Genomic DNA, 22,432 nt, shown 5'->3' on the forward strand with positions numbered 1-22,432 from the left:
CGGGGCAACACTAGTGCCGATAAATCAGCCACCCCTCATCATCGGCCGATCTTCATAAAAAAAGTATGCAATCACCGTTGCTGATTAATGTGTGCCGATCCCCTCTGACAGACACTATGGATTTTTAGTCCACCGGCTGACAGCCAACCATCCATTTTCTAGCGCGTGTGCCTTTTGGGGTAGTGGGGGGTGCTGGAGCCTATCTCAGCTGCATTGGGGCGGAAGGCGGTGTACACCCTGGACAAGTCGGCAACACAGACAACATTCACACACTAGGGCCAATTTAGTGTTGCCAATCAACTTATCCCCAGGTGCATGTTTTTGGAGGCTGACATACTAGCAGCTAAATATCTATCTCCATACACTGTGTGTAGTCGATCCCCTAAGTTAAAATAATAATAAACTGTACGGATTTCCATGAGATGTGTAATGGCTGCTGAATGGCTGTCTTTCCATTTCCATTCTAGTCAATAGCTAGGTCAGGGGTCACCAACGCGGTTCCAGCGGGCACCAGGTCGCCCGTAAGGACCAGATGAGTCGCCCGCTGGCCTGTTCTAAAAATAGCTCAAATAGCAGCACTTACCAGTGAGCTGCCTCTATTTTTTTTTATTTTATTTATTTACTAGCAAGCTGGTCTCGCTTTGCTCGACGTTTTAAATTCTAAGAGAGACAAAACGCAAATAAAATTTGAAAATCCAAGAAAATATTTTAAAGACTTTGTCCTTCACTTGTTTAAATAAATTCATTTATGTTTTTTCCTTTGCTTCTTATAACTTTCAGAAAGACATTTTTAGAGAAAAAATACAACCTTAAAAATGATTTTAGGATTTTTAAACACATATACCTTTTTACTTTTTAAATTCCTTCCTCTTCTTTCCTGACAATTTAAATCAATGTTCAAGTAAATGTATTATTTTTTATTGTAAAGAATAATAAATACATTTTAATTTAATTCTTCATTTTAGCTTCTGTTTTTTTTCGACGAAGAATATTTGTGAAATATTTCTTCAAACTTATTATGATTAAAATTCAAAAAAAATATTCTCGCAAATCTAGAAAATCTGTAGAATCAAATTTAAATGTAAATTCAAAGTATTTTGAATTTCTTTTAAAATTTTTGTTCTGGAAAATCTAGAAGAATTAATGATTTGTCTTTGTCAGAAATATAGCTTGGTCCAATTTGTTATATATTCTAACAAAGTGCAGATTGGATTTTAACCTATTTAAAACATGTCATCAAAATTCTAAAATTAATCATAATCAGGAAAAACTACTAATGATGTTCCATAAATTATTTTTTTTATTTTTTCAAAAAGATTTGAATTAGCTAGTTTTTCTCTTCTTTTTTTCGGTAGAATTTTGAATTTTAAAGAGTTGAAATCGAAGATAAACTATGTTTCAAAATTAAATTTTCATTTTTTTCGTGTTTTCTCTTATTTTAAAACATTCAATTAAGTGTTTTTTTCATCATTTATTCTCTACAAAAAATCCTTCCGTAAAAGGAATGACAGACAGAAATACAACTTATTTAAGTGTGTATCAAACTGGTAGCCCTTCACATTAATCAGTACCCAAGAATAGCTTTTGGTTTCAAAAAGGTTGGTGACCCCTGAGCTAGGTCTTAGAATTGTGGCTGCATTCTTTCAAGGACCCACCACATGTGGGCGAAGAAGTCTGGGTTCTGGCAAGAGTCCTCCAGCAGCGATTAGATGGTCTAGCCTTCGAGACACTTCCTGGTTATGTCAGTTGCACCCTTCCTTACATTTATGTCACGTATCTGCTTTTAGTCGCGCGACGTTGAAAAAAATTGCGAACTTAAGAGAAGAACGTCAATTTTTTTTTTTTTTTATTGTTCTCTTGGTCGCTTACCTAATGTTAGAGGAATGGGCTAAGAGCTACCGGCACAGCTGGCGTCCGATTTCCCCGCGGTTCAGAGCCAACCGATCATGCTAGATGGTTGCCGTGGAGATGTGTCACGCATGACAAGCATTTTGAAGCTAATTATTAGTTAATAATGTACCCTATTTTTCGGAGTATAAGTCGCTCTGGAGTATAAGTCTCACCTGCCAAAAATGCATAATAAAGAAGGGGAAAAAAACATATATAAGGCGCACTGGAGTATAAGTCGCATTTTTGGGGGAAATTTACTTGATAAAACCTAACACCAAGAATAGACATTTGAAAGGCAGTTTAAAATAAATAAAGAATAGTGAACAACAGGCTGAATAAGTGTAGGTTATATGAGGCATAAATAACCAACTGCTATGTTAACCTAACATATTATGGTGAGAGTCATTCAAATAACTAGAACATAAAGAACATGGTATAAGTTTACCAAACAATCTGTCACTCCTAATCGCTAAATCCCATGAAATCTTATACGTCTAGTCTCTTACTTGAATGAGCTAAATAATATTATTTGATATTTTACGGTAATGTGTTAATAATTTCACACATAAGTCGCTCCTGAGTATAAGTCGCACCCCTGGCAAAACTATGAAAAAAAACGGCGACTTATAGTCCTAAAAATACGGTATTTATTTTTATGCTTTTGAATAGTGAAGTGAAGTGAATTATATTTATATAGCGCTTTTTCTCTAATGACTCAAAGCGCTTTACATAGTGAAACCCAATATCTAATTTTTACATTTAAACCAGTGTGGGTGGCACTGGGAGCAGGTGGGTAAAGTGTCTTGCCCACGGACACAACGGCAGTGATTAGGATGGCGGAAGCGGGGATCGAACCTGCAACCCTCAAGTTGCTGGCACGGCCACTCTACCAACCGAGCTATACCAATAGTTGTTGTAGTGGGACATATACCTTTTAAAAAAACACGCAGACAATCCAGATGACGTTTCAGAAATAGTCCTCACGGTCTATCCATACAGAAACACCACACGATCTAACTTTACTAATATGTCATTCACAATTGATGGACTCTTCTAATCTTGTCAATTCGGGGGCATTATAGCCAGTAATAGTAAATATTAAGATGGCATAATAATAATAATAATATTATTATTATTATCATCATCTTCTTCTTCTTCTTCTAATCTTGTATTATTTGCAGCGAAGGCATAAGAAATAATTCACATCTGTAGTTTAAGCACATTCATTTATTCATTTATACAGGTTATAAAATACTTTGTGTCCTTACTGATCATCCAAACAGGTATACCGTATTTACTTGAATTGCCGGCGGGGCGCTAATTAATTTAAAACCTCTTCTCACTCCTGCGCTTACCAAAGGCATGCGGTAAAAGTAAGCATGCGATAATTATTTTAAAACCTCTTCTCACTACGGCACTTGCGAAAGGTATGCAGTAAAAATTTGAGTGTGTTGTAAGCTTGGACCTTAAATCCTACTGAATAGCTGTTAATCTTCTTCCCTTTATGCAAAATTACCGGTATTGAAATCAGCCTCCTCCATTTTGAAAATGATGACAGGAGAAGTGTCACGAGTTTGACCAGACGGTAATACTAAGCATGCGCCAATTATTTTGGGAAGCGAGTTTGACCCGGCAGTAATTCAAGGCAGGCGCATACTATATGCCCTGCGACAATTCAAGGAAATACAGTATACGTGTTTTGTGTCATTTCTTTTTGGTCGGTTGTCATTTAAATTGCCTTGTCCAAGTCCCATGTCCTCCTTGATTGTTCTGCACAACAAAAAAACAAACATTAAACACAAGATCACATTAGTCATGTATAGGATGGGTGTCAAACTCTGGCCCGCGGGTCAAATTTGACCCGCCGTGTAATTTCATTTGGCCCTTGAGGTAATATCAAATTAAGATTAGAGCTGATATTCAGCTGCGGTGCCTCTGTAACACCCCATTCACCGCTGATACTCGTACTTGCTAACCCTCACGATTTTCCCGGGAGACTCCCGAAGTTCAGTGCTCGCTCACAATCAAAAGGGACTGGGTTCAAATCCCAGTCAGATCAATCTGTAACTAGGAAAACTTTTATATCATAGTTTATTGAGACAGGTTTTCAATTACAAATTTCCTTGGGGCCCGAAATTTCCCTTTAAGAAGACCAAGGGTGGCGGAGTGGTCAAAACATGTATCTCCCAATCAAAGAGGACTGGGTTTAAATCCTAGTCAGGTTGATTGGTAACTAGGAAAGATCCAGTGGGAGGAGTTAAAGTTCCCCCGGACAACAATATTGGGGGTGTGTCTTGAAGGCACTGCCTTTAGCGTTCTCTACAGCCTACCGTCACGTCCGCTTTTTCCGCCGTACAAACAACGTGCCAGCACAGTTACATAATACATGCGGCTTTAACATACACGAGTGAATGCAAGGCATACTTGATCAACAGCCATACAGGTCACACTGAGGGTGGCCGTATAAACAACTTTAACACCGTTACAAATATGCGCCACACTGTGAACCCACACCAAACAAGAATGACAAACGCATTTTGGGAGAACATCCGCACCGTAACAGAACATAAACACAACAAAAGAACTACCCAGAACCCCTTGCAGCACTAACTCTTCCAGGACGCTACAATATACACCCCCGCTACCACCAAACTCCAACACCCCCCCCCCACACACAATTTTTATTTACATTTTATTTGATATGCCATTGATATTTTTTAATTATTATTATTATAATTTGAAACTTTATTTTGCTTGTCACTATAAAGTTATACAAGCCTTGCTTGTTCAATATTCAATGCAAAACTTGTTTGGGTCCCTATTAAAAGGTTAATTTGTTCAACCTTGGCCCGCGGCTTTGTTCAGTTTTAAATTTTGTTCCACTCTGTATTTGAGTTTGACACCCCTGATGTATAGAATTAAACATTTTAAGATAACTTACGAATATACAAAAAAACAACAATAATAAAATCGGTACATAGATGCACACATTTACAGTACTTCATTAGTCAGGCCACACTTTAATACGACATAAGTAAGTCAACCTTCTGGTGTCTAAAGTAAATTAAAAGATTTAAGGCTTTACTTCCAAATTTCGAAAAAAGCTCTGGGCACAAAGCCATCTGCAATGGGTATGTAGCTCTCCCTCGGGGTAAAGAGAGGAGCACAGAGGTCGCACAACATTACAATCTTATATTTGAACTACAGTTGTCCCGATACCAATAATTTGGTACTGGTACCAACATGTATATAGCTGCTTTTCCAAATAAAGGGAACTATGAAAATGTGTCAATTTGGCTTTATTTTAACAGAAAATCTTACAATACAATAAACATATGTTTACTATTGCACTCAAAGAAATCATTTAGAAGGTTAAAATATAAATTAAAGGGCATTACACACATTGTATTGTTCTTGTTGTAATCAAAGAACAATTTACAGTTTTCCATATTACATATAGTCTACCATAATCAAGGATTAAATTAGAATATGATAAAAAAAGCTTTATCACGTGAAATGAAGGGAACATCTGCCCTGTGCTCCTCTACTACGGTCTGCACCGGACCGAACAGCAGGACAGGTGTAACAACTACATCATTACCTGTTTTATTGATTGATTGATACTTTTATTAGTAGATTGCACAGTACAGTACATATTCTGTACAATTGACCACTAAATGGTAACACCCAAATAAGTTTTTCAACTTTTCATGTATATTCCCTTTCAGTTAAAAAAAAGGCTGTGTCGTAACGTTTTTAACATTCAATCAAACATTATTGTGAGGTTTTGTATTAGTGTTCCTGTTTTTTTTTCTGTAAATTTGGTTCCCTTTGAGTCAAAATAATAGCCCAGGTTTGCATGCTGATTCCGCTCCTCATGCTGGATGGCAGCATTTACCTTGTTGGCATCAAAGTGCAACTTTTGGAATCACATGTTTGCTCATAGCCTTTTTTTTTTTTTTATTAATGATTCTTCTCTCGGCTGTGTCAGGGAGGACCGAGACCACTTCCGGAGGAAGGCGCCTCCCTTCCCTCCCCCAAGAGAGCGCTCTCCTGCACGCCGTGACTCGGCCCGCTCCCCCCACAGCCGCTCGGGCTCCAGCGTCAGCAGCAGAGGCTTCTCTCCCGATCGGGCCAAAAGCCTCCTGTTCCCTTCACAGCAAGGCAAGCGTATGTCAGATTGCTCAACGCTGACACCTCCATTTCTTTATTGCGCCGCTCAGCACAAGTCTTTTAGCCAGGTTTAGGGTAAACTATAATTAGCCGGGTAATTAGATACGATTTGCGGATGTTGTCAAAACACATTACCAAACCACCCTCAAATATAAACACAATTCACGCATGTGGTTGAAAACTAACAAACAAAATATCTATATAAATATGAATTCTCATTTTTCATCATCTGGCTCACTGGATTTTGAGGTGTGGATGGTCCAGAGGGGCACATTGGTCTTACTGAGCACCTCTGGGGGGCGCTCTTTCCTCACAGTGGACATGACACGGGTCTGTACTGGAGCATTGTAAACAAGATTGAATCTGGGTGACGGCAGTAAGAAAACATTTATGCTTGGCTCTGAACAAAGTAAACAACTTTTGTCCTAAAATTGCTTGAAAAAACAGGAGAATAGAATTTCCTGCAGCAAAGTTCCAATGATGCAGGCCCTGTCACTCAGGACCGAGAGACCGAGGTCTCTTTTTAGAGGTGAAGTTAGTATCTAGTCCCTCTTTGTTTTTTTCGGAGATACTTAAGCACTTGATGCAGTTCTTCCTTTTTCAGGGAAAATAAGAAAGTATGTTATGCTATTATGCAAAATCATTGTTTCCCACCTATTGATGTTTGGGATCTGCATAAGTCCTGAAAACCGTGGAGGCATTGCGGTCATAAACAATGTTGCCTTCCTTCATACTTCCAGGAAACAAGCGGTTTGGAATTTGCCCCTTTTTAGTGTTGTTTTTGCCATGTGTCACGTCAGCGGATTATAGTAGTAGAGATTTCCCCATAGTGCTCTATGCGTGTCTGCACTGCATTGTCGTCCGCACTGTAGTCCATAAGCCCACTATTTTTTTCTATCCTCTTTTTGTGGTGCAGACGGGCTCGTACATGCACATGCATCCTCCACTGTTGCCCTTTCTAAGACAAAATAGCTTGTAGTTCCAACTTAATCTGTCAGTAGACTCGCAATAGAATTGCTAAAAACACAACAAAAGGCTTTAAAAACACCAACATACGGTGCATCCGGAAGGTATTCACAGTTCTTCGCTTTTTCCACAATTTATTAGGTTACAGCCTTATTCCAAAATGCAATAAATGAATGTTTGTCCTCAAAATTCTACACCCAATACAACATATTTACCTTGTGAAGTTTTTTAGTTTTGCAGACTGGCTCGTACATGCACATGCATCCTCCACTGTAGCCTTTACCAATCCAAAATAGCTTGTAGTTTGAACTTAATCTGTCAGTAGACTCGCGATAGAATTGCTAAAAAAAACAAAAAAGGCTTTAAAAACACCAGCATACGGTGCATCCGAAAGGTATTCACAGTTCTTCGCTTTTTCCACAATTTCTTAGGTTACAGCCTTATTCCAAAATGCGATAAATAAATGTTTGTCCTCAAAATTCTACACCCAATACAATATAATTACCTTGGGAAGTTTTTTAGTTTTGCAGACTGGCTCGTACATGCACATGCATCCTCCACTGTAGCCTTTTCCAATCCAAAATAGTTTGTAGTTTGAACTTAATCTGTCAGTAAACTCGTGATAGAAGCGCAAAAAAATACAACAAAGACGGCACCGAGAACACGCTGTCAAAGTGGAGGCCCATAAATAAGACCGCTCACAAAACGGCGCATCCTAAAGAAATGGTCAGAAAGAAGCTTGAAGATGGTCTGTAAAACATAATTTATGCAACATTTTGACCAAATAAGCACCATTACATGTTATTTTCCCCACAAATAAGTGTTTTAAATGTAGAAATAAATCATAATATGACCCCTTTAAGTCCTAGAATGCTATGTAGGTTATTTGTCTTCTGTAATATTGATGCAAGTACTCAAGTATCTCCTCATGTACATGTTGCAGTTATGTAGAATAGTTTCCCAACCACCTTTTTTACCAAAGCTCTATGAATGTATATAACTTATTCATCCTAACGTATGTGACATTTTACAGTCAGGCAATCCCTTTAAAGGGGAACATTATCAGCAGACCTATGTAAAAGTCAATATATACCTTGATGGTGCAGAAAAAAGACCATATATTTTTTTTAACCGATTTCCGAACTCTAAATAGGTGAATTTTGGCGAATTAAACGCCTTTCTGTTTATCGCTCTGGAGGGGATGACGTCAGAACGTGACGTCGCCGAGGTAATACAGCCCCCATTTTCATTTTCAACCCATTGTAAACATTGGGTCTCAGCTCTGTTATTTTCCGTTTTTTCGACTATTTTTTGGAACCTTGGAGACATCATGCCTCGTGGGTGTGTTGTCGGAGGGTGTAACAACACTAACAGGGAGGGATTCAAGTTGCACCACTGGCCCGAAGATGCCAAAGTGTCTGCCGCCAGACCCCCATTGAATGTGCCAGAGTGTCTCCACATTTTACCAGCGATGACAGACATGGCACAGAGATGTATGGATAACCTGCAGATGCGTTTGCAACTATAAAGTCAAAGAAATCACAAAGGTGAGTTTTGTTGATGTTGACTTATGTGCTAATCAGACATATTTGGTCGCGGCGTGACTGCCAGCTAATCGACGCTAACATGCTACGCTAATCGATGCTAACATGCTATTTACCGGCGGTGCTAAAGCAGACATGGCACAGAGATGTATGGATAACCTGCAGATGCATTTGCAACTATATTACGTTTCCTTCCACCCACATTTAATGCGAAAAAAACACTTACCAATCGACGGATTTAAGTTGCGCCAGTGTCACAGGATGCGAAAGTCCTGATCGTTTGGTCCGCACATTTTACCGGCGATGCTAACGCAGCTATTCGGCCATGCTACGGCTATGAATAGCGTCAATAGCTATTCGCTCAATAGCTTCAGTTTCTTTTTCAATACTTTCATACTCCAACCATCCGTTTCAATACATGCGTAATCTGTTGGAAGTCCCAGTCTGAATCCGAGCTAATGTCGCTATATCTTGCTGTGCTATTCCCATTGTTTGTTTACATTGGCAGCACTGTATGACGTCACAGGGAAATGGATCGTGGCATCGCAAATAGCGAAAATCAAGCACTTTAAAGCTTTTTTAGGGATATTCGGAGATCGGTAAAATTTTGAAAAAAACTTCAAAAAATACAACATGCCACTGGGAACTGATTGTTATTGATGTTAACCCTTTTGAAATTGTGATAATGTTCCCCTTTAAAGAAAACACAACCGCTGTAAGGACTATTTGTTTGCATTATTGCTCTCAAACACACCCTCAATAAAAAAAAAAAGGGAATTAGAATAATGGGATAATAAGGGGGGGCTTCACGGTGGCAGAGGGGTTAGTGCGTCTGCCTCACAATACGAAGTTCCTGCAGTCCTGGGTTCAAATCCAGGCTCGGGAACTTTCTGTGTGGAGTTTGCATGTTCTCCCCGTGAATGCGTGGGTTCCCTCCGGGTACTCCGGCTTCCTCCCACTTCCAAAGACATGCACCTGGGGATAGGTTGATTGGCAACACTAAATTTGGCCCTAGTGTTTGAATGTGAGTGTGAATGTTGTCTGTCTATCTGTGTTGGCCCTGTGATGAGGTGGCGACTTGACCAGGGTGTACCCCGCCTTCCGCCCGATTGTAGCTGAGATAGGCGCCAGCACCCCCCGCGACCCCAAAAGGGAATAAGCGGTAGAAAATGGATGGATGGATGGATAATAAGGGAGGTGAGGCTACGTTCACAGAATTTTTTTCCTGAGGTCACAATCGTTAAACTTAACCTGCAAGGTAACGTGAGAGTGATTGAGCGCGTTCTTTAATGCATCCGGCAGACACTTTTTGTTGTTGTTGGGGCTCATAAACATGCCACCAGGTCGTGTGTGGCGACTCAGAGGGCACAGCTTGGATGCCTGATGGATATTCCTGAAGGGAAGCGAGGAGTTATTTCGCCAGAAAGCCTTGACTGTTGCAGACTACAATAAATAAGAAGTGATTTGAGAGTGGAAGTGCGTTCAGTTGGCAATAACATCGATAGAGAGTGGAAGTGTACATTCCAGGGAAGTCGACCGGTGAAGTTTGGAGTGCTGTTGCCTACTTTCTAATTCCTGCATTGCAAAAACTGAAATCTAAGTAAGATTAAATATGTCAAATGAGTGTTGTATTTGCTTATTTTGTGTCTGATAAGATAATTCTTCTTACTAAGCAGATTTTATGTTAGTGTTTTACTTGTTTTAAGGGTTTTGTTCCTAAATGATCTCAGAAAGATATTACAGCTTGTTACTGAGATTTGATGACCTATATTGAGTAAAACATGCTTGAAACTAGAATATCAACTTTTGTAAAGCTGTGCCATCAATGCTCACAAGCAGAGGTGGGTAGTAACGCGCTACATTTACTCCGTTACATCTACTTTAGTAACTTTTGGGATAAATTGCACTTCTAAGAGTAGTTTTAATGCAACATACTTTTACTTGAGTAGATTTATAGAGAAGAAATGCTACTTTTACTCCGCTCCATTTATCTACATTCAGCTCGCTACTCGCTACTGATTTTTATCGATCTGTTAATGCACGCTTTGTTTGTGTTGTTTTGTCACATGCCTGCGTTTCACCAATCAAATGCAGTCACTGGTGACGTTTGACTCTGTTTCACCAATCAAACAGAGCCAGGCGGTCACATGATTAACTGCACACTTTCTTTTTTTTTTTTAAACTTTTTTTTCATAAATTACAACATTTACAAACAGTTGAAAATAATAATCAAAGTAAGTACGAAAACAGTACAAAACAGTATAAAAACCGTACAAAACAGCGTCAGGGGGTTGTAAATTCAAAGTAATTAAAATACAATGCAAAAATAAAAAAATAAAAAATAAATATATATACTTATATATTTATGTATATATATATATATATATATATATATATACAATAAACAAAGTGCAAACTCACTCAATCTCAGTAAATAACTTAAATTTGGAACACAGCATCATCATTTTCACAGCTTTTCGGTTGTTAGAGGTAAAGAGTGTTTTAATATAGAGTTCTAAATCTTTTTTTAAAGGCACAAAAAACAGGTCTGGTATTGAGAAATTTACCAACCGGTATAGCTCGGTTGGTAGAGTGGCCGTGCCAGAAACTTGAGGGTTGCAGGTTCGATCCCCGCTTCCGCCATCCTAGTCACTGCCATTGTGTCCTTGGGCAAGGCACTTTACCCACCTGCTCCCAGTGCCACCCACACTGGTTTAAATGTAACTCAGATATTGGGTTTCACTATGTAAAAGCGCTATATAAATATAATTCACTTCATTTATTAATATAAAATTTAGCCAATAGTATAATGAGGTTGCAAAGGTCAAATTCATTTTCAAATTTGTTTTCAATACAGTGTAAAACCAAATATATATTATTTAATATATATTATAATATGTATTGTTGTTTTAGTTGCTTAAGAGATATTCCTAGCTCTGAATGTGTTAATTGCTATTTTTATGTTTTTGTGCATTACTTGTTGCCGTCATCATTAAACAAACAGGTTACTCATCAGTTACTCAGTACTTGAGTAGTTTTTTCACAACATACTTTTTACTTTTACTCAAGTAAATATTTGTGTGACTACTCCTTACTTTGACTTGAGTAATACATCTCTAAAGTAACAGTACTCTTACTTGAGTACAATTTCTGGCTACTCTACCCACCTCTGCTCACAAGTATAAAACTACTTTTTTAAAGTAATCATTTCTTACTTCAAGCATGATTTAAAAAATCATGATGCTAAACGCATTTCATTATCTCAAGATAATGGCACTAGTATTTACTTCATTTAACAATATTTTTCAACATATTGAGCAAAAAAGACATGTTTTTTTTCTACCAAGAAAAGTGCACTTATTATTAGTGAGAATATACTTATTTTAAGGTATTTTTGGGTTCATTGAGGTTTGCTAATTTTATTTGTCTTGACAAGCTGAATTTTCCTGTTCTATTGGCAGATAATTTTGCTTAGTTCAAATAAAACACCCCTCATTTTTGTTTTTTTCTTGTTTTTGAACACTGACTATTTGCAGTGTGTTCTTAACGTTTTTACCATGAACAATATCTTCTCGCTGCCATACTCCTGTTCTCCATGTCCCCCTTTTTTATGTCCTTGTTTATTTCTCATGAGCGTATCCTTTTTTTATTTGACTTTCAGAAAAAATCCCAGGTCTCTCGAGAGAAGGCTCCCCGCACAGCACGACGTCAAACAAGGTGAGTGTGCATTGCTGTCCAGCAAACTGCATCTGGACCTTCTTAAATGTTGTCTTGCTAATAAGCGTTTAGTCCCCTTGAAGTATGTTAATGGCTTTCAAAGTGGCCCTCACGCAGAGCATAAATGCCATGAGGCCAGGGCTTTGTTTACCTGCCGTGTAAGCAGACTTCAGTCACAGGGACTCGTGAAGGAGGCGAGCTCGAGTGTCACCAGAAATCCAACTTGTGTTCTTTTCCTCTTAAAAAAAACTTTACTGTTCTTAAAGACGCTGTATATTGACTGGAGCAGCTTTGTAAATAATCGGTTTGCCGATATCGCCCATCCCCATCATTGCAGCTGGAGGTTAAATGGAATCAGATGTGACCGGCTCGGCCACCCAGGAGTGAAGACGCTAAACACATTAGCCAGACTCATAACTTTATCATTGGATCTTGGCCACAAAGCTAAAAGAGGCTCCCTATGGAACATGAGTTGGACGACCGCTTCCTGGTCTGACTGGATGGGATTGCGCGTTCTTTAAAGCCATTGCTCTGCATGAGAAATAAGAGAATGCAACATGGATGCCTGGTCCCTTTCTGCAGGAACCACGCTATGAAAGTCCCACCTCTCCAAATGGCGTGCTCCCACTATGCCAATAATACAGGGCTTGGTCCCACTTCATACATCAAGTTTGAATGTTTCCAACAGGACGGCGGGCTCTTTTTTGCCTGGCTTTTACCTGGTGGCATTGTCTAATTTGCATAATTGGCCATGACGCACATGCATGTCATTTTTGGAAAAACTCAAAAGTTATTTCTATTTAAAGTAAAAGATTTTCCGCACTATAAGGCGCACCGTATTATAAGGCGCACCTTCAATGAATGGCCTATTTTAAAACTCTGTTGATATATAAGGCGCACCGCATTATAAGGCGCATAGAATAGATGCTACAGTAGCGCACAATATTTGCACAATAGCTTCAATTTCTTCTTCAATTTCGTTTTCGCTATCTGCCTCCATACTTCGACCATCCGTTTCAATACATGCGTAATCTATTGAATCCCTTAAGCCGCTGAAATCCGAGTCTGAATCTGAGCTAATGTCGCTATATCTTGCTGTGGTAACCGCCATGTTGTTTGTATTGGCAGCACTGTATGACGTCACAGGGAAATGGACAGTGGTTTCGAAGATAGCGAAAATGAGGCACTTTAACGCTTTATTTAGGGATATTCCGGGACCGGTAAAATTTTGAAAAAAAATTCAAAAAAATACAACAAGCCACTGGGAACTGATTTTTATTGTTTTTAACCCTTTTGAAATTGTGATAATGTTCCCCTTGAAGTACATAAGTCCACATCCATTCATATTTTTGATGCCTTCAGTGGCAAGCTACAAAATTAAGGAAACCCATTGAATGAGAAAGTGTGTCAAAACTTTTGGCCTGTACTGTACACAGCCAAGTCATAGAAGGACTGTACTGCGATTGCACCTCGTAATACCGATGACGTTTACAATTCAGAATGGAAATGGGAAGAAAAAACAATCAGCTTACGAACAAATTCACGACTGGAAATAATCCACCAAATCAGGGAAATTGCAGTAAAAATCCAGTGTTCAAGTGACTGTGCTCAGTTTGAGCATTTGTACGACTACGCCCTTACTCGCAGTGTTTGATCTCGGCCATGTTCTGGGGGCACAAACCCATAACCTTTTGACAAGATGAAAGGCCGGTGTTGTAATGGCCACCGCCCCCCCTCCCCCTCCGCCGCACAGTCAGCACACACGCCAGCACACACGCCAGCAAGGTTTCTGCGTCCATCCTACGTCGAACACACTAAAAGTCCGATTGTGTGCCAGCTTTTTCGAACTTTCCATGAGCTGAATGGTCACCAAAAGGTTTTAATGTTGCATAAAACAATGATGGATTATTACAGTCTGTAAGGATTAAGACAAGTTTGAGATCCACAGCAGATGATATGGAATTGGCTGCTGGGGAGAGACCGGTTTTCTGGCCAAGTACAGTCATTTAGAGAACTTGTAAAATATGTATCGCTGTCCTAAGGTAGCTTAGTACCACATCATTTCTGAAACTGTAGATCAAAGTTTCCCCTCTTTTTAATTTCTCATCTTGGGTGGTGCCAGTCGGTGTAATAAAGGATTCTGACAGGGATATTTTTTCATTCTGGACAACAAGGCTATGGAATTGCACAACCACACACACACTGAACTTCTCGTTGGCATAGCCCTGGGAAAAAAACTGGAACCGCTTGGAATATCTTTCCCCAGTCATTTATAGAACTGATATGATTCTCTCCATAGCCCGATTCAGTGAACGTATAAGTAGACTTCAGTCATGGCTGAGTGAGTCGCTCCCTGGCCTTCAATCTTGTATGTTGTCAGGAAACGCGGAGGATTGAAAGTTGGCCCCGTTTCTTACAATTGCTTCTTCTCTTGGCTTGCATAACAAGCTTTCAGCCCACCTATTGCGTTCAAAATGGCTGCATTGTACTGTGTTGTAGAACAGGAAACCAAAGAGTCCAAATGAAGGCATGCACGTGAATATTATTGGGAAACCTTAATAAGTTGGGAAGCAAAATTTCGCAGAAGATAATTGGGAGACAAGAATGCAAAATTTTACCAAAATCATGACCGCAGCTACATTAAATATGATTTTGTTGCTTCCAGGCATGCTAATGCGCCAACTGTGTTGTTTGCACCGAGAAGTCCATTGTTTAGTCATTTTAAATTAACGTTTAAAAAAAGAAACAACGGCATCAACGTTTTGCTTCCTCCTTTTTAGGAGGAGAACCATCCGCCTGAAGGGGAAAAAGAGGAGCCGTCCGTGGCTCCCATCACAGAGGAGAGTCCGAAGGCGTCCACAGACAAATTTCAACAGCGACGATCGCTGGCAATCGCAGCTAAAGTCCAGGAGATTGAAAAGGTATGCAAATGACCCGGGTGGGAAAAGTTGTATTAGTGTCTCAAGTTAACTGTAATATGATAAATCCAAACCCCGTTTCCATATGAGTTGGGAAATTTTGTTAGATGTAAATATAAACAGAATACAATGATTTGCAAATCCTTTTCAACCCATATTCAGTTGAATGCACTACAAAGACAACATATTTGATGTTCAAACTCATAAACTTTATTATTTTTTGCAAATAATAATAAACTTAGAATTTCATGGCTGCCACACTTGCCAAAGTAGTTGGGGAAGGGCATGTTCACCACTGTGTTACATCACCTTTTCTTTTAACAACACTCAATAAACGTTTGGGAACTGAGGAAACTAATGTTGAAGCTTTCAAAGTGGAATTCTTTACGATTCTTGTTTTATGTAGAGCAGGGGTCGGGAACCTTTTTGGCTGAGAAAGCCATGAAAGCCAAATATTTCAAAATGTATTTCCGTGAGAGCCATATAATATTTTTTAACACCGAATACAACTAAATGCGTGCATTTTTAAGACCAACATTTTTAGAGTATAATGAGTCTCTTATTCTTTTTAATAACATTGTTATTCTAAAAGTTAACCAATAATAAATATAATAATTCTTACCATTAATGCGACATCTTGAACAGATGTGATAGAAAATGGATGGTTGGATTAAAATGCATGAGAATGTTGGATAATTTGAATGTTATTTTTAACACTGTGATTACCAGCGGAATTATTAATTACTTATCGTGTTAAGATTTATCTGAGAGCCAGATGCAGTCATCAAAAGAGCCGCATCCGGCTCTAGAGGTTCCCTACCCCTGATGTAGAGCTTCAGTCGTTCAACAGTCCGGGGTACCCGCTGTCTATTTTACGCTTCATAATGCGCCACACATTTTCCATGGGAGAGAGGTCTGGACTGCAGGCGGGCCAGGAATGTACCCGCACTCTTTTTTTTTTTTTACGAAGCCACGCTGTTGTAACACGTGCTGAATGTGGCTTGGCATTGTCTTGCTGAAATAAGCAGGGGCGTCCATGAAAAAGACGGCACTTAGATGGCAGCATATGTTGTTCCAAAACCTGTATGTACCTTTCAGACTTAATGGTGCCTTCACAGATGTGTAAGTTACCCATGCCTTGGGCACGAATGCACCCCATACCATCACAGATGCTGGCTTTTCAACTTTGCGTCGATAACAGTCTGGATGGTTCGCTTCCCCTTTGGTCCGGATGAAACGATGTTGAATATTTCCAAAAACAATTTGAAATGTGGACTTGTCAGACCACAGAACACTTTTCAACTTTGCATCAGTCCATCTTAGATGATATCGGACCCAGAGAAGCCGGCGGCGTTTCTGGATGTTGTTGATAAATGGCTTTTCATTTGCATAATAGACCTTTAACTTGCACTTACAGATGTAGTGACACCGTATTTAGGGACAGTGGTTTTCTGAAGTGTTCCTGAGCCCATGTGGTGATATCCTTTAGAGATTGATGTTGTTTTTTAATACAGGGCCGTCTGAGGGATCGAAGGTCACGGTCATTCAATGTTGGTTTCCGGCCACATGGAGTGATTCCTCCAGATTCTCTGAACCTTTTGATGATATTATGGAGCGTAGATGTTGAAATCCCTAAATTTCTTGCAATAGCACTTTGGGAAACGTTGTTTTTAAAGTCTTTGACTATTTGCTCACGCAGTTGTGGACAAAGGGGTGTACCTCGCCCCATCCTTTCTTGTGAAAGACTGAGCATTTTTTGGGAAGCTGTTTTTATACCCAATCATGGCACCCACCTGTTCCCAATTAGCCTGCACACCTGTGGGATGTTCCAAATAAGCGTTTGATGAGCATTTCTCAACTTTATCAGTATTTATTGCCACCTTTCCCAACTTCTTTGTCACATGTTGCTGGCATCAAATTCTAAAGTTCATGATTATTTGCAAAAAAAAAAATGTTTATGAGTTTGAAGATCAAATATGTTGTCTTTGTAGCATATTCAACTGAATATGGCTTGAAAAGGATTTGCAAATCATTGTATTCTGTTTATATTTACATCTAACACAATTTCCCAACTCATATGGAAACAGGATTTGTAGTATCTGAAGTTAACTGTAATATGATAAATACCTTATTAATACATTATACTGTACTCTATTTACTATAGTACATGTTGCAATACCAAAGCAACCACAACTATGCGCTCTCAAAACTTGGACTGTTTCTCTCCACACAAAATAAGTATTTTAACATTTAAAGTTAATAAATGACCTTATTTCCCAGGATTTTCCTATTAACTCTTGTAAATCTCTAATAAGACACCCTGACTGGAATAATTGCTCATTCAGCCTAACAATAACATGGTTTAAACTGTTCCCCAGGGTGTTTCTGGAAACACTTGGCCCATGCCCCTCGTACATGGACATTATATACATAAAATGTCGCAATACAAATACAGTTGACCAGGGCATAGCTCTGTGCATACAATAAACTGAGAGGTCGAGAGAGTTAAAACCACCCCGGGGCTGGAAGTCCCAGCTCGACTGGCCCATCTAATGAGTGCCCTTCCTGCAGCAGCGAGCGCTACCGCTGCTTTACTGGGACCATTAAACCTGGAGCAGCGTACACTGGGCGCTTGCATCAAGCTGCGCCTCCAAAAGCCTACAGGCGCTTGTAACATAGTTGCTGACGCTGCAGATTCGGGCCTGTTTTATAGCCTTCTTTCCAGCCCATCTGTGTGCACCTCTCATTTTGTCGGGGGGTTTATTTAGAAGTCGCGCTCATTTGAAGAAGTGATTATTGCTTCCTGAAATGTTCAGTTCATAAATATACCTTCCCAACACCTAAAACAAAAAAAAGTCCTTGTTTAGTAACCATTTTTTATAATTCCACACCCTACCTACAGAATACTAATTTTCAGAATGTCTTACTTCCCAATAGTGTGTCATTTTCTCAGGTGATGTAAACTCTGTAATCACAACTTTCTCGCTGTGAATGGCTTCATGCCAAAGTGTCTCGCAAAGTAGACACAACCAAGCAGCCACAAAATTGGCTACCATTCCTTTCCCATAATTCAAAGATTATATAGCAGTAGTAACCTTCAAGTTTTTTCAAGTTTCAAGTTTAGATTAGATAGTACTTTATTTATTCCGTCAGGAGAGTTCCTTCAGGAAAATTACAATTTTCAGCACAATCCCATTCAAGATCAGACAAACATTACAGGGAGACAGAACAGGATCGCTGACGGGTCTGCCGGCTTACAGCGCCCCTTACAAAAAAAGATGAGATACAGGTAAACAAGGGGGGGGAGAAAAAAATAGAAGATTAAAATTAAAATAAAAAAATCGGTCTTAGCCTGGGCCCTGGAGAGGGGGTGCAGACTGAGGCCAAGGGAAAAAAACAACAACTCATAGCCATAGTACACATCCTTCTTACATGTGTGTAAGATGGAAACATCAAAGAACACATAGGACATTAAAGACATCAAAGCAGCAGATACAACCAGACACTTCTACATACAGCTATGAATAAAAATACCATAAGACAAGTACAATAGTAGTGAATATCATCATTTAAAGGGGAACATTATCACAATTTCAAAAGGGTTAAAAACAATAAAAATCAGTTCCCAGTGGCTTGTTGTATTTTTTGAAGTTTTTTTCAAAATTTTACCGGTCTCGGAATATCCCTAAATAAAGCTTTAGAGTGCCTTATTTTCGCTCTCTGCGAAGACACTGGCCATTTCCCTGTGACGTCACACAGTGCTGCCAATGTAAACAAACAATGGGAATACCCCAGCAAGATATAGCGACATTAGCTCGGATTCAAACTCAGATTTCAGCGATTTAAGCAATTCAACAGATTACGCATGTATTTAAACAGATGGTTGGAGTATGAAAGTATTGAAGAAGAAACTGAAGCTATTGAGCGAATAGCTATTGACGCTATTCATAGGCATAGCATGGCCGAATAGCTGCGTTAGCATCGCCGGTAAAATGTGCGGACCAAACGATCAGGACTTTCGCATCTTTTGACACTGGAGCAACTTAAATCCGTCGATTGGTAAGTGTTTGTTTCGCATTAAATGTGGGTGGAAGGAAACGTAATATAGTTGCAAATGCATCTACAGGTTATCCATACATCTCTGTTCCATGTCTGCTTTAGCACCGCCGGTAAATAGCATGTTAGCATCGATTAGCGTAGCATGTTAGCATCGATTAGCTGGCAGTCAACATCAACAAAACTCACCTTTGTGATTTCGTTGACTATCGTTACAAATGCATCTGCAGGTTATCCATACATCTCTGTGCCATGTCTGCCTTAGCATCGCCGGTAAAATGTGAAGACACTCTGGCACATTCAATGGGGGTCTGGCGGCAGATTTCTTGCCAGTGGTGCAACTTGAATCCCTCACTGTTAGTGTTGTTACACCCTCCGACAACACACCCACGAGGCATGATGTCTCCAAGGTTCCAAAAAAGCGGAAAATAACAGAGCTGAGACCCGGTGTTTGTAATGTGTTGAAAATGAAAATGGTGGGAGTGTTACCTCGGCGACGTCACATTCTGACGTCATCGCTTCCAGCGCGATTAACAGAAAGGCGTTTAATTCGCCAAAATTCACCCATTTAGAGTTCGGAAATCGGTTAAAAAAATAGATGGTCTTTTTTCTGCACCATCAAGGTATATATTGACGCTTACATAGGTCTGTTGATAATGTTCCCCTTTAAAAATGTTGGTACGTAAAAGGGTCCCCCAAATAAGCTAGAAGACGCTTTTGACAGGGGGTCCAGAGGACAGTATATACATGGAATGATGAAACAAGGTAGCAAGCACAACAACAAAAAAACAACTATGCTATATAATAAACACAAGATAATAGTACTAAAGCAAGCATATACATAGATACATTCATTTAAATATGCAAAACCCAACAGTAGTCTACCCCACATGATGCATTAAAGATAGGTGCTTAATAGGTAAGTTTTCAGTTTCTTTTTGAAGTTGGAGAATGGATACAGCATCTTGAGGCTCTCATTAAGCCGGTTCCAAATCTTTGGTCCCCTGCATACGACACTTCAAACGGTACAAGCCAGTATCAATCAATCAATCAATCAATGTTTATTTATATAGCCCCAAATCACAAATGTCTCAAAGGACTGCACAAATCATTACGACTACAACATCCTCGGAAGAACCCACAAAAGGGCAAGGAAAACTCACACCCAGTGGGCAGGGAGAATTCACATCCAGTGGGACGCCAGTGACAATGCTGACTATGAGAAACCTTGGAGAGGACCTCAGATGTGGGCAACCCCCCCCCCCCCTCTAGGGGACCGAAAGCAATGGATGTCGAGCGGGTCTAACATGATACTGTGAAAGTTCAATCCATAGTGGCTCCAAGACAGCAGCGAGAGTCCCGTCCACAGGAAACCATCTCAAGCGGATCAGCAGCGTAGAGATGTCCCCAACCGATACAGGCGAGCGGTCCATCCTGGGTCTCGACTCTGGACAGCCAGTACTTCATCCATGGTCATCGGACCGGACCCCCTCCACAAGGGAGGGGGGGACATAGGAGAAAGAAAAGAAGCGGCAGATCAACTGGTCTAAATAGGAGGTCTATTTAAAGGCTAGAGTATACAGATGAGTTTTAAGGTGAGACTTAAATGCTTCTACTGAGGTAGCATCTCGAACTGTAAACGATGTTTACCTGTTATCAGATCTAAGTTACGGGTGTTGTGGGCATGCTGGGGATGGTAGATAGGAACCAAGCTACAGAGTCTAAGATTCAGCCTGTAAATGACTTGATAGGTTAAGCAAGCATTTTGATAAATATTGAACTCTGACAGTCTTAAGAGATGATATTTATGGTATAGATGTCGAGTGGGTGTATTAAACTTAGATTCTAATTTGTGAAGGTAGGTAGGGAAGGTGTTACACCAGATGATATTATTGTAGTTTAGATGTTCCCAGTGCCACCCACACTGGTTTAAATGTAACTTAGATATTGGGTTTCACTATGTAAAGCGCTTTGAGTCACTAGAGAAAAGCGCTATATAAATATAGAGAGAAGAAGAGATGTGGTTCAAAGAGAGTTTCATATAGGGTAAGTAGAGCATAAAGAGGAAGATAATGATGAAGGTGAAAGGACAGGCCAACATATTTGGATAATTTGTTTAACAGATGGCTAATGTGACATGTGAAATTGAGGTATTCATCAATGGTGACCCCAGAAAACCTTCCCCCTTCCCCTTCATTTTGAATTATTTGTGGTTCGTAGCCGGCACTCACTTCGCACCAGTTTGACAAGTGTGCTGTGATTGTTTGGTTTTTCCCAATCTGGTCTAGCCATCTCGCCCTAACACGGTTACTCTCTCCAAAGAACCTAAACTTGTCGTTCAGATTTTGAAACTGAGCTTTCCATCCTCAGCCCAACATCATGGTGGCTTGTGTCTATGTAGCCTTTAAATCAGCCTCACTGAAATTGTGCCTCAAGTCTTTCATTAAGTTGATTTTGGTTCTAGTGAGCAACAAGGCGTGGTAAGCACTAGACCAGATCACGTTGTAGTCCTCACGTTCCATGCTCTGACACAAAAGGGTGTTTGATTTCATTTGTTGCACATTCCAAATATATTTTGGCTACCAGGCAGAAGTACAGACATTTTAGACCGTCCTTTGTTTTCGCTTCAAAGGTGGAAGCAGATCAGAATGCTCTCCGTCTAAAATTGGGTAGGAGAGTCGTCACGCTTTGACGCTCACGTGTACTCCAGCTTCGTTTTAATGTACAGTCACAATCCAATTTAAAGAAGACTACTTCACTCTGTTGTCTGCCCCACCCGGAGTCAAGAACAGCTCTTTTCCTTCCTGTTTGGATAACAGGGGAAGTCATTTATCATACAGAAGGGGTATTTTTAGCTCATTGTTTCGGGGGTCTACTTTCCCTGTATTCAGACGTGCTTTGATCATGCTTGATTGGATACTTCCTGAGATATTCCTTCAACATACGAAATGTGGTCATACCCTTCGTCTGGACCAATGAGAGAAGGCACCTACGGACGTGTTTTGGATGTTCCTGTAAAATTTTAAACAATGGTGGCCCCCGAAGACAAAAGACAAGCTGCCGTTTTATCAGAACTGGAAACCATTTTGTCTGGAAAGGATGGCCCTTTGAGCCTGTAAGTGAAGTATTTTAATTGCTTCTTGTCTTGCCTTCTACGACATAAAGTGC

At 39.8% G+C, this 22,432-nt stretch overlaps 1 protein-coding gene across 8 annotated transcripts in view; it reads left to right on the forward strand.

Moving 5' to 3' along the window:
• pphln1 (periphilin 1) overlaps window positions 1-22,432 on the forward strand; it is a 173,200-nt gene that overhangs the window by 11,790 nt on the left and 138,978 nt on the right. For 6 of the 8 annotated variants that reach the window (XM_061914291.1, XM_061914290.1, XM_061914294.1 and 3 more), the window contains exons 7-9: window positions 5,882-6,060; window positions 12,235-12,290; window positions 15,071-15,211. In XM_061914291.1, coding sequence (XP_061770275.1) covers window positions 5,882-6,060; window positions 12,235-12,290; window positions 15,071-15,211 — 376 coding nt within the window. The remainder of the gene's footprint in view (window positions 1-5,881; window positions 6,061-12,234; window positions 12,291-15,070; window positions 15,212-22,432) is intronic. The other 2 variants (XM_061914293.1, XM_061914289.1) reach the window with 1 other exon arrangement.

The sequence above is a fragment of the Nerophis ophidion genome, linkage group LG10 (genome assembly GCF_033978795.1).
Source record: "Nerophis ophidion isolate RoL-2023_Sa linkage group LG10, RoL_Noph_v1.0, whole genome shotgun sequence".
Taxonomy (NCBI): domain Eukaryota; kingdom Metazoa; phylum Chordata; class Actinopteri; order Syngnathiformes; family Syngnathidae; genus Nerophis; species Nerophis ophidion.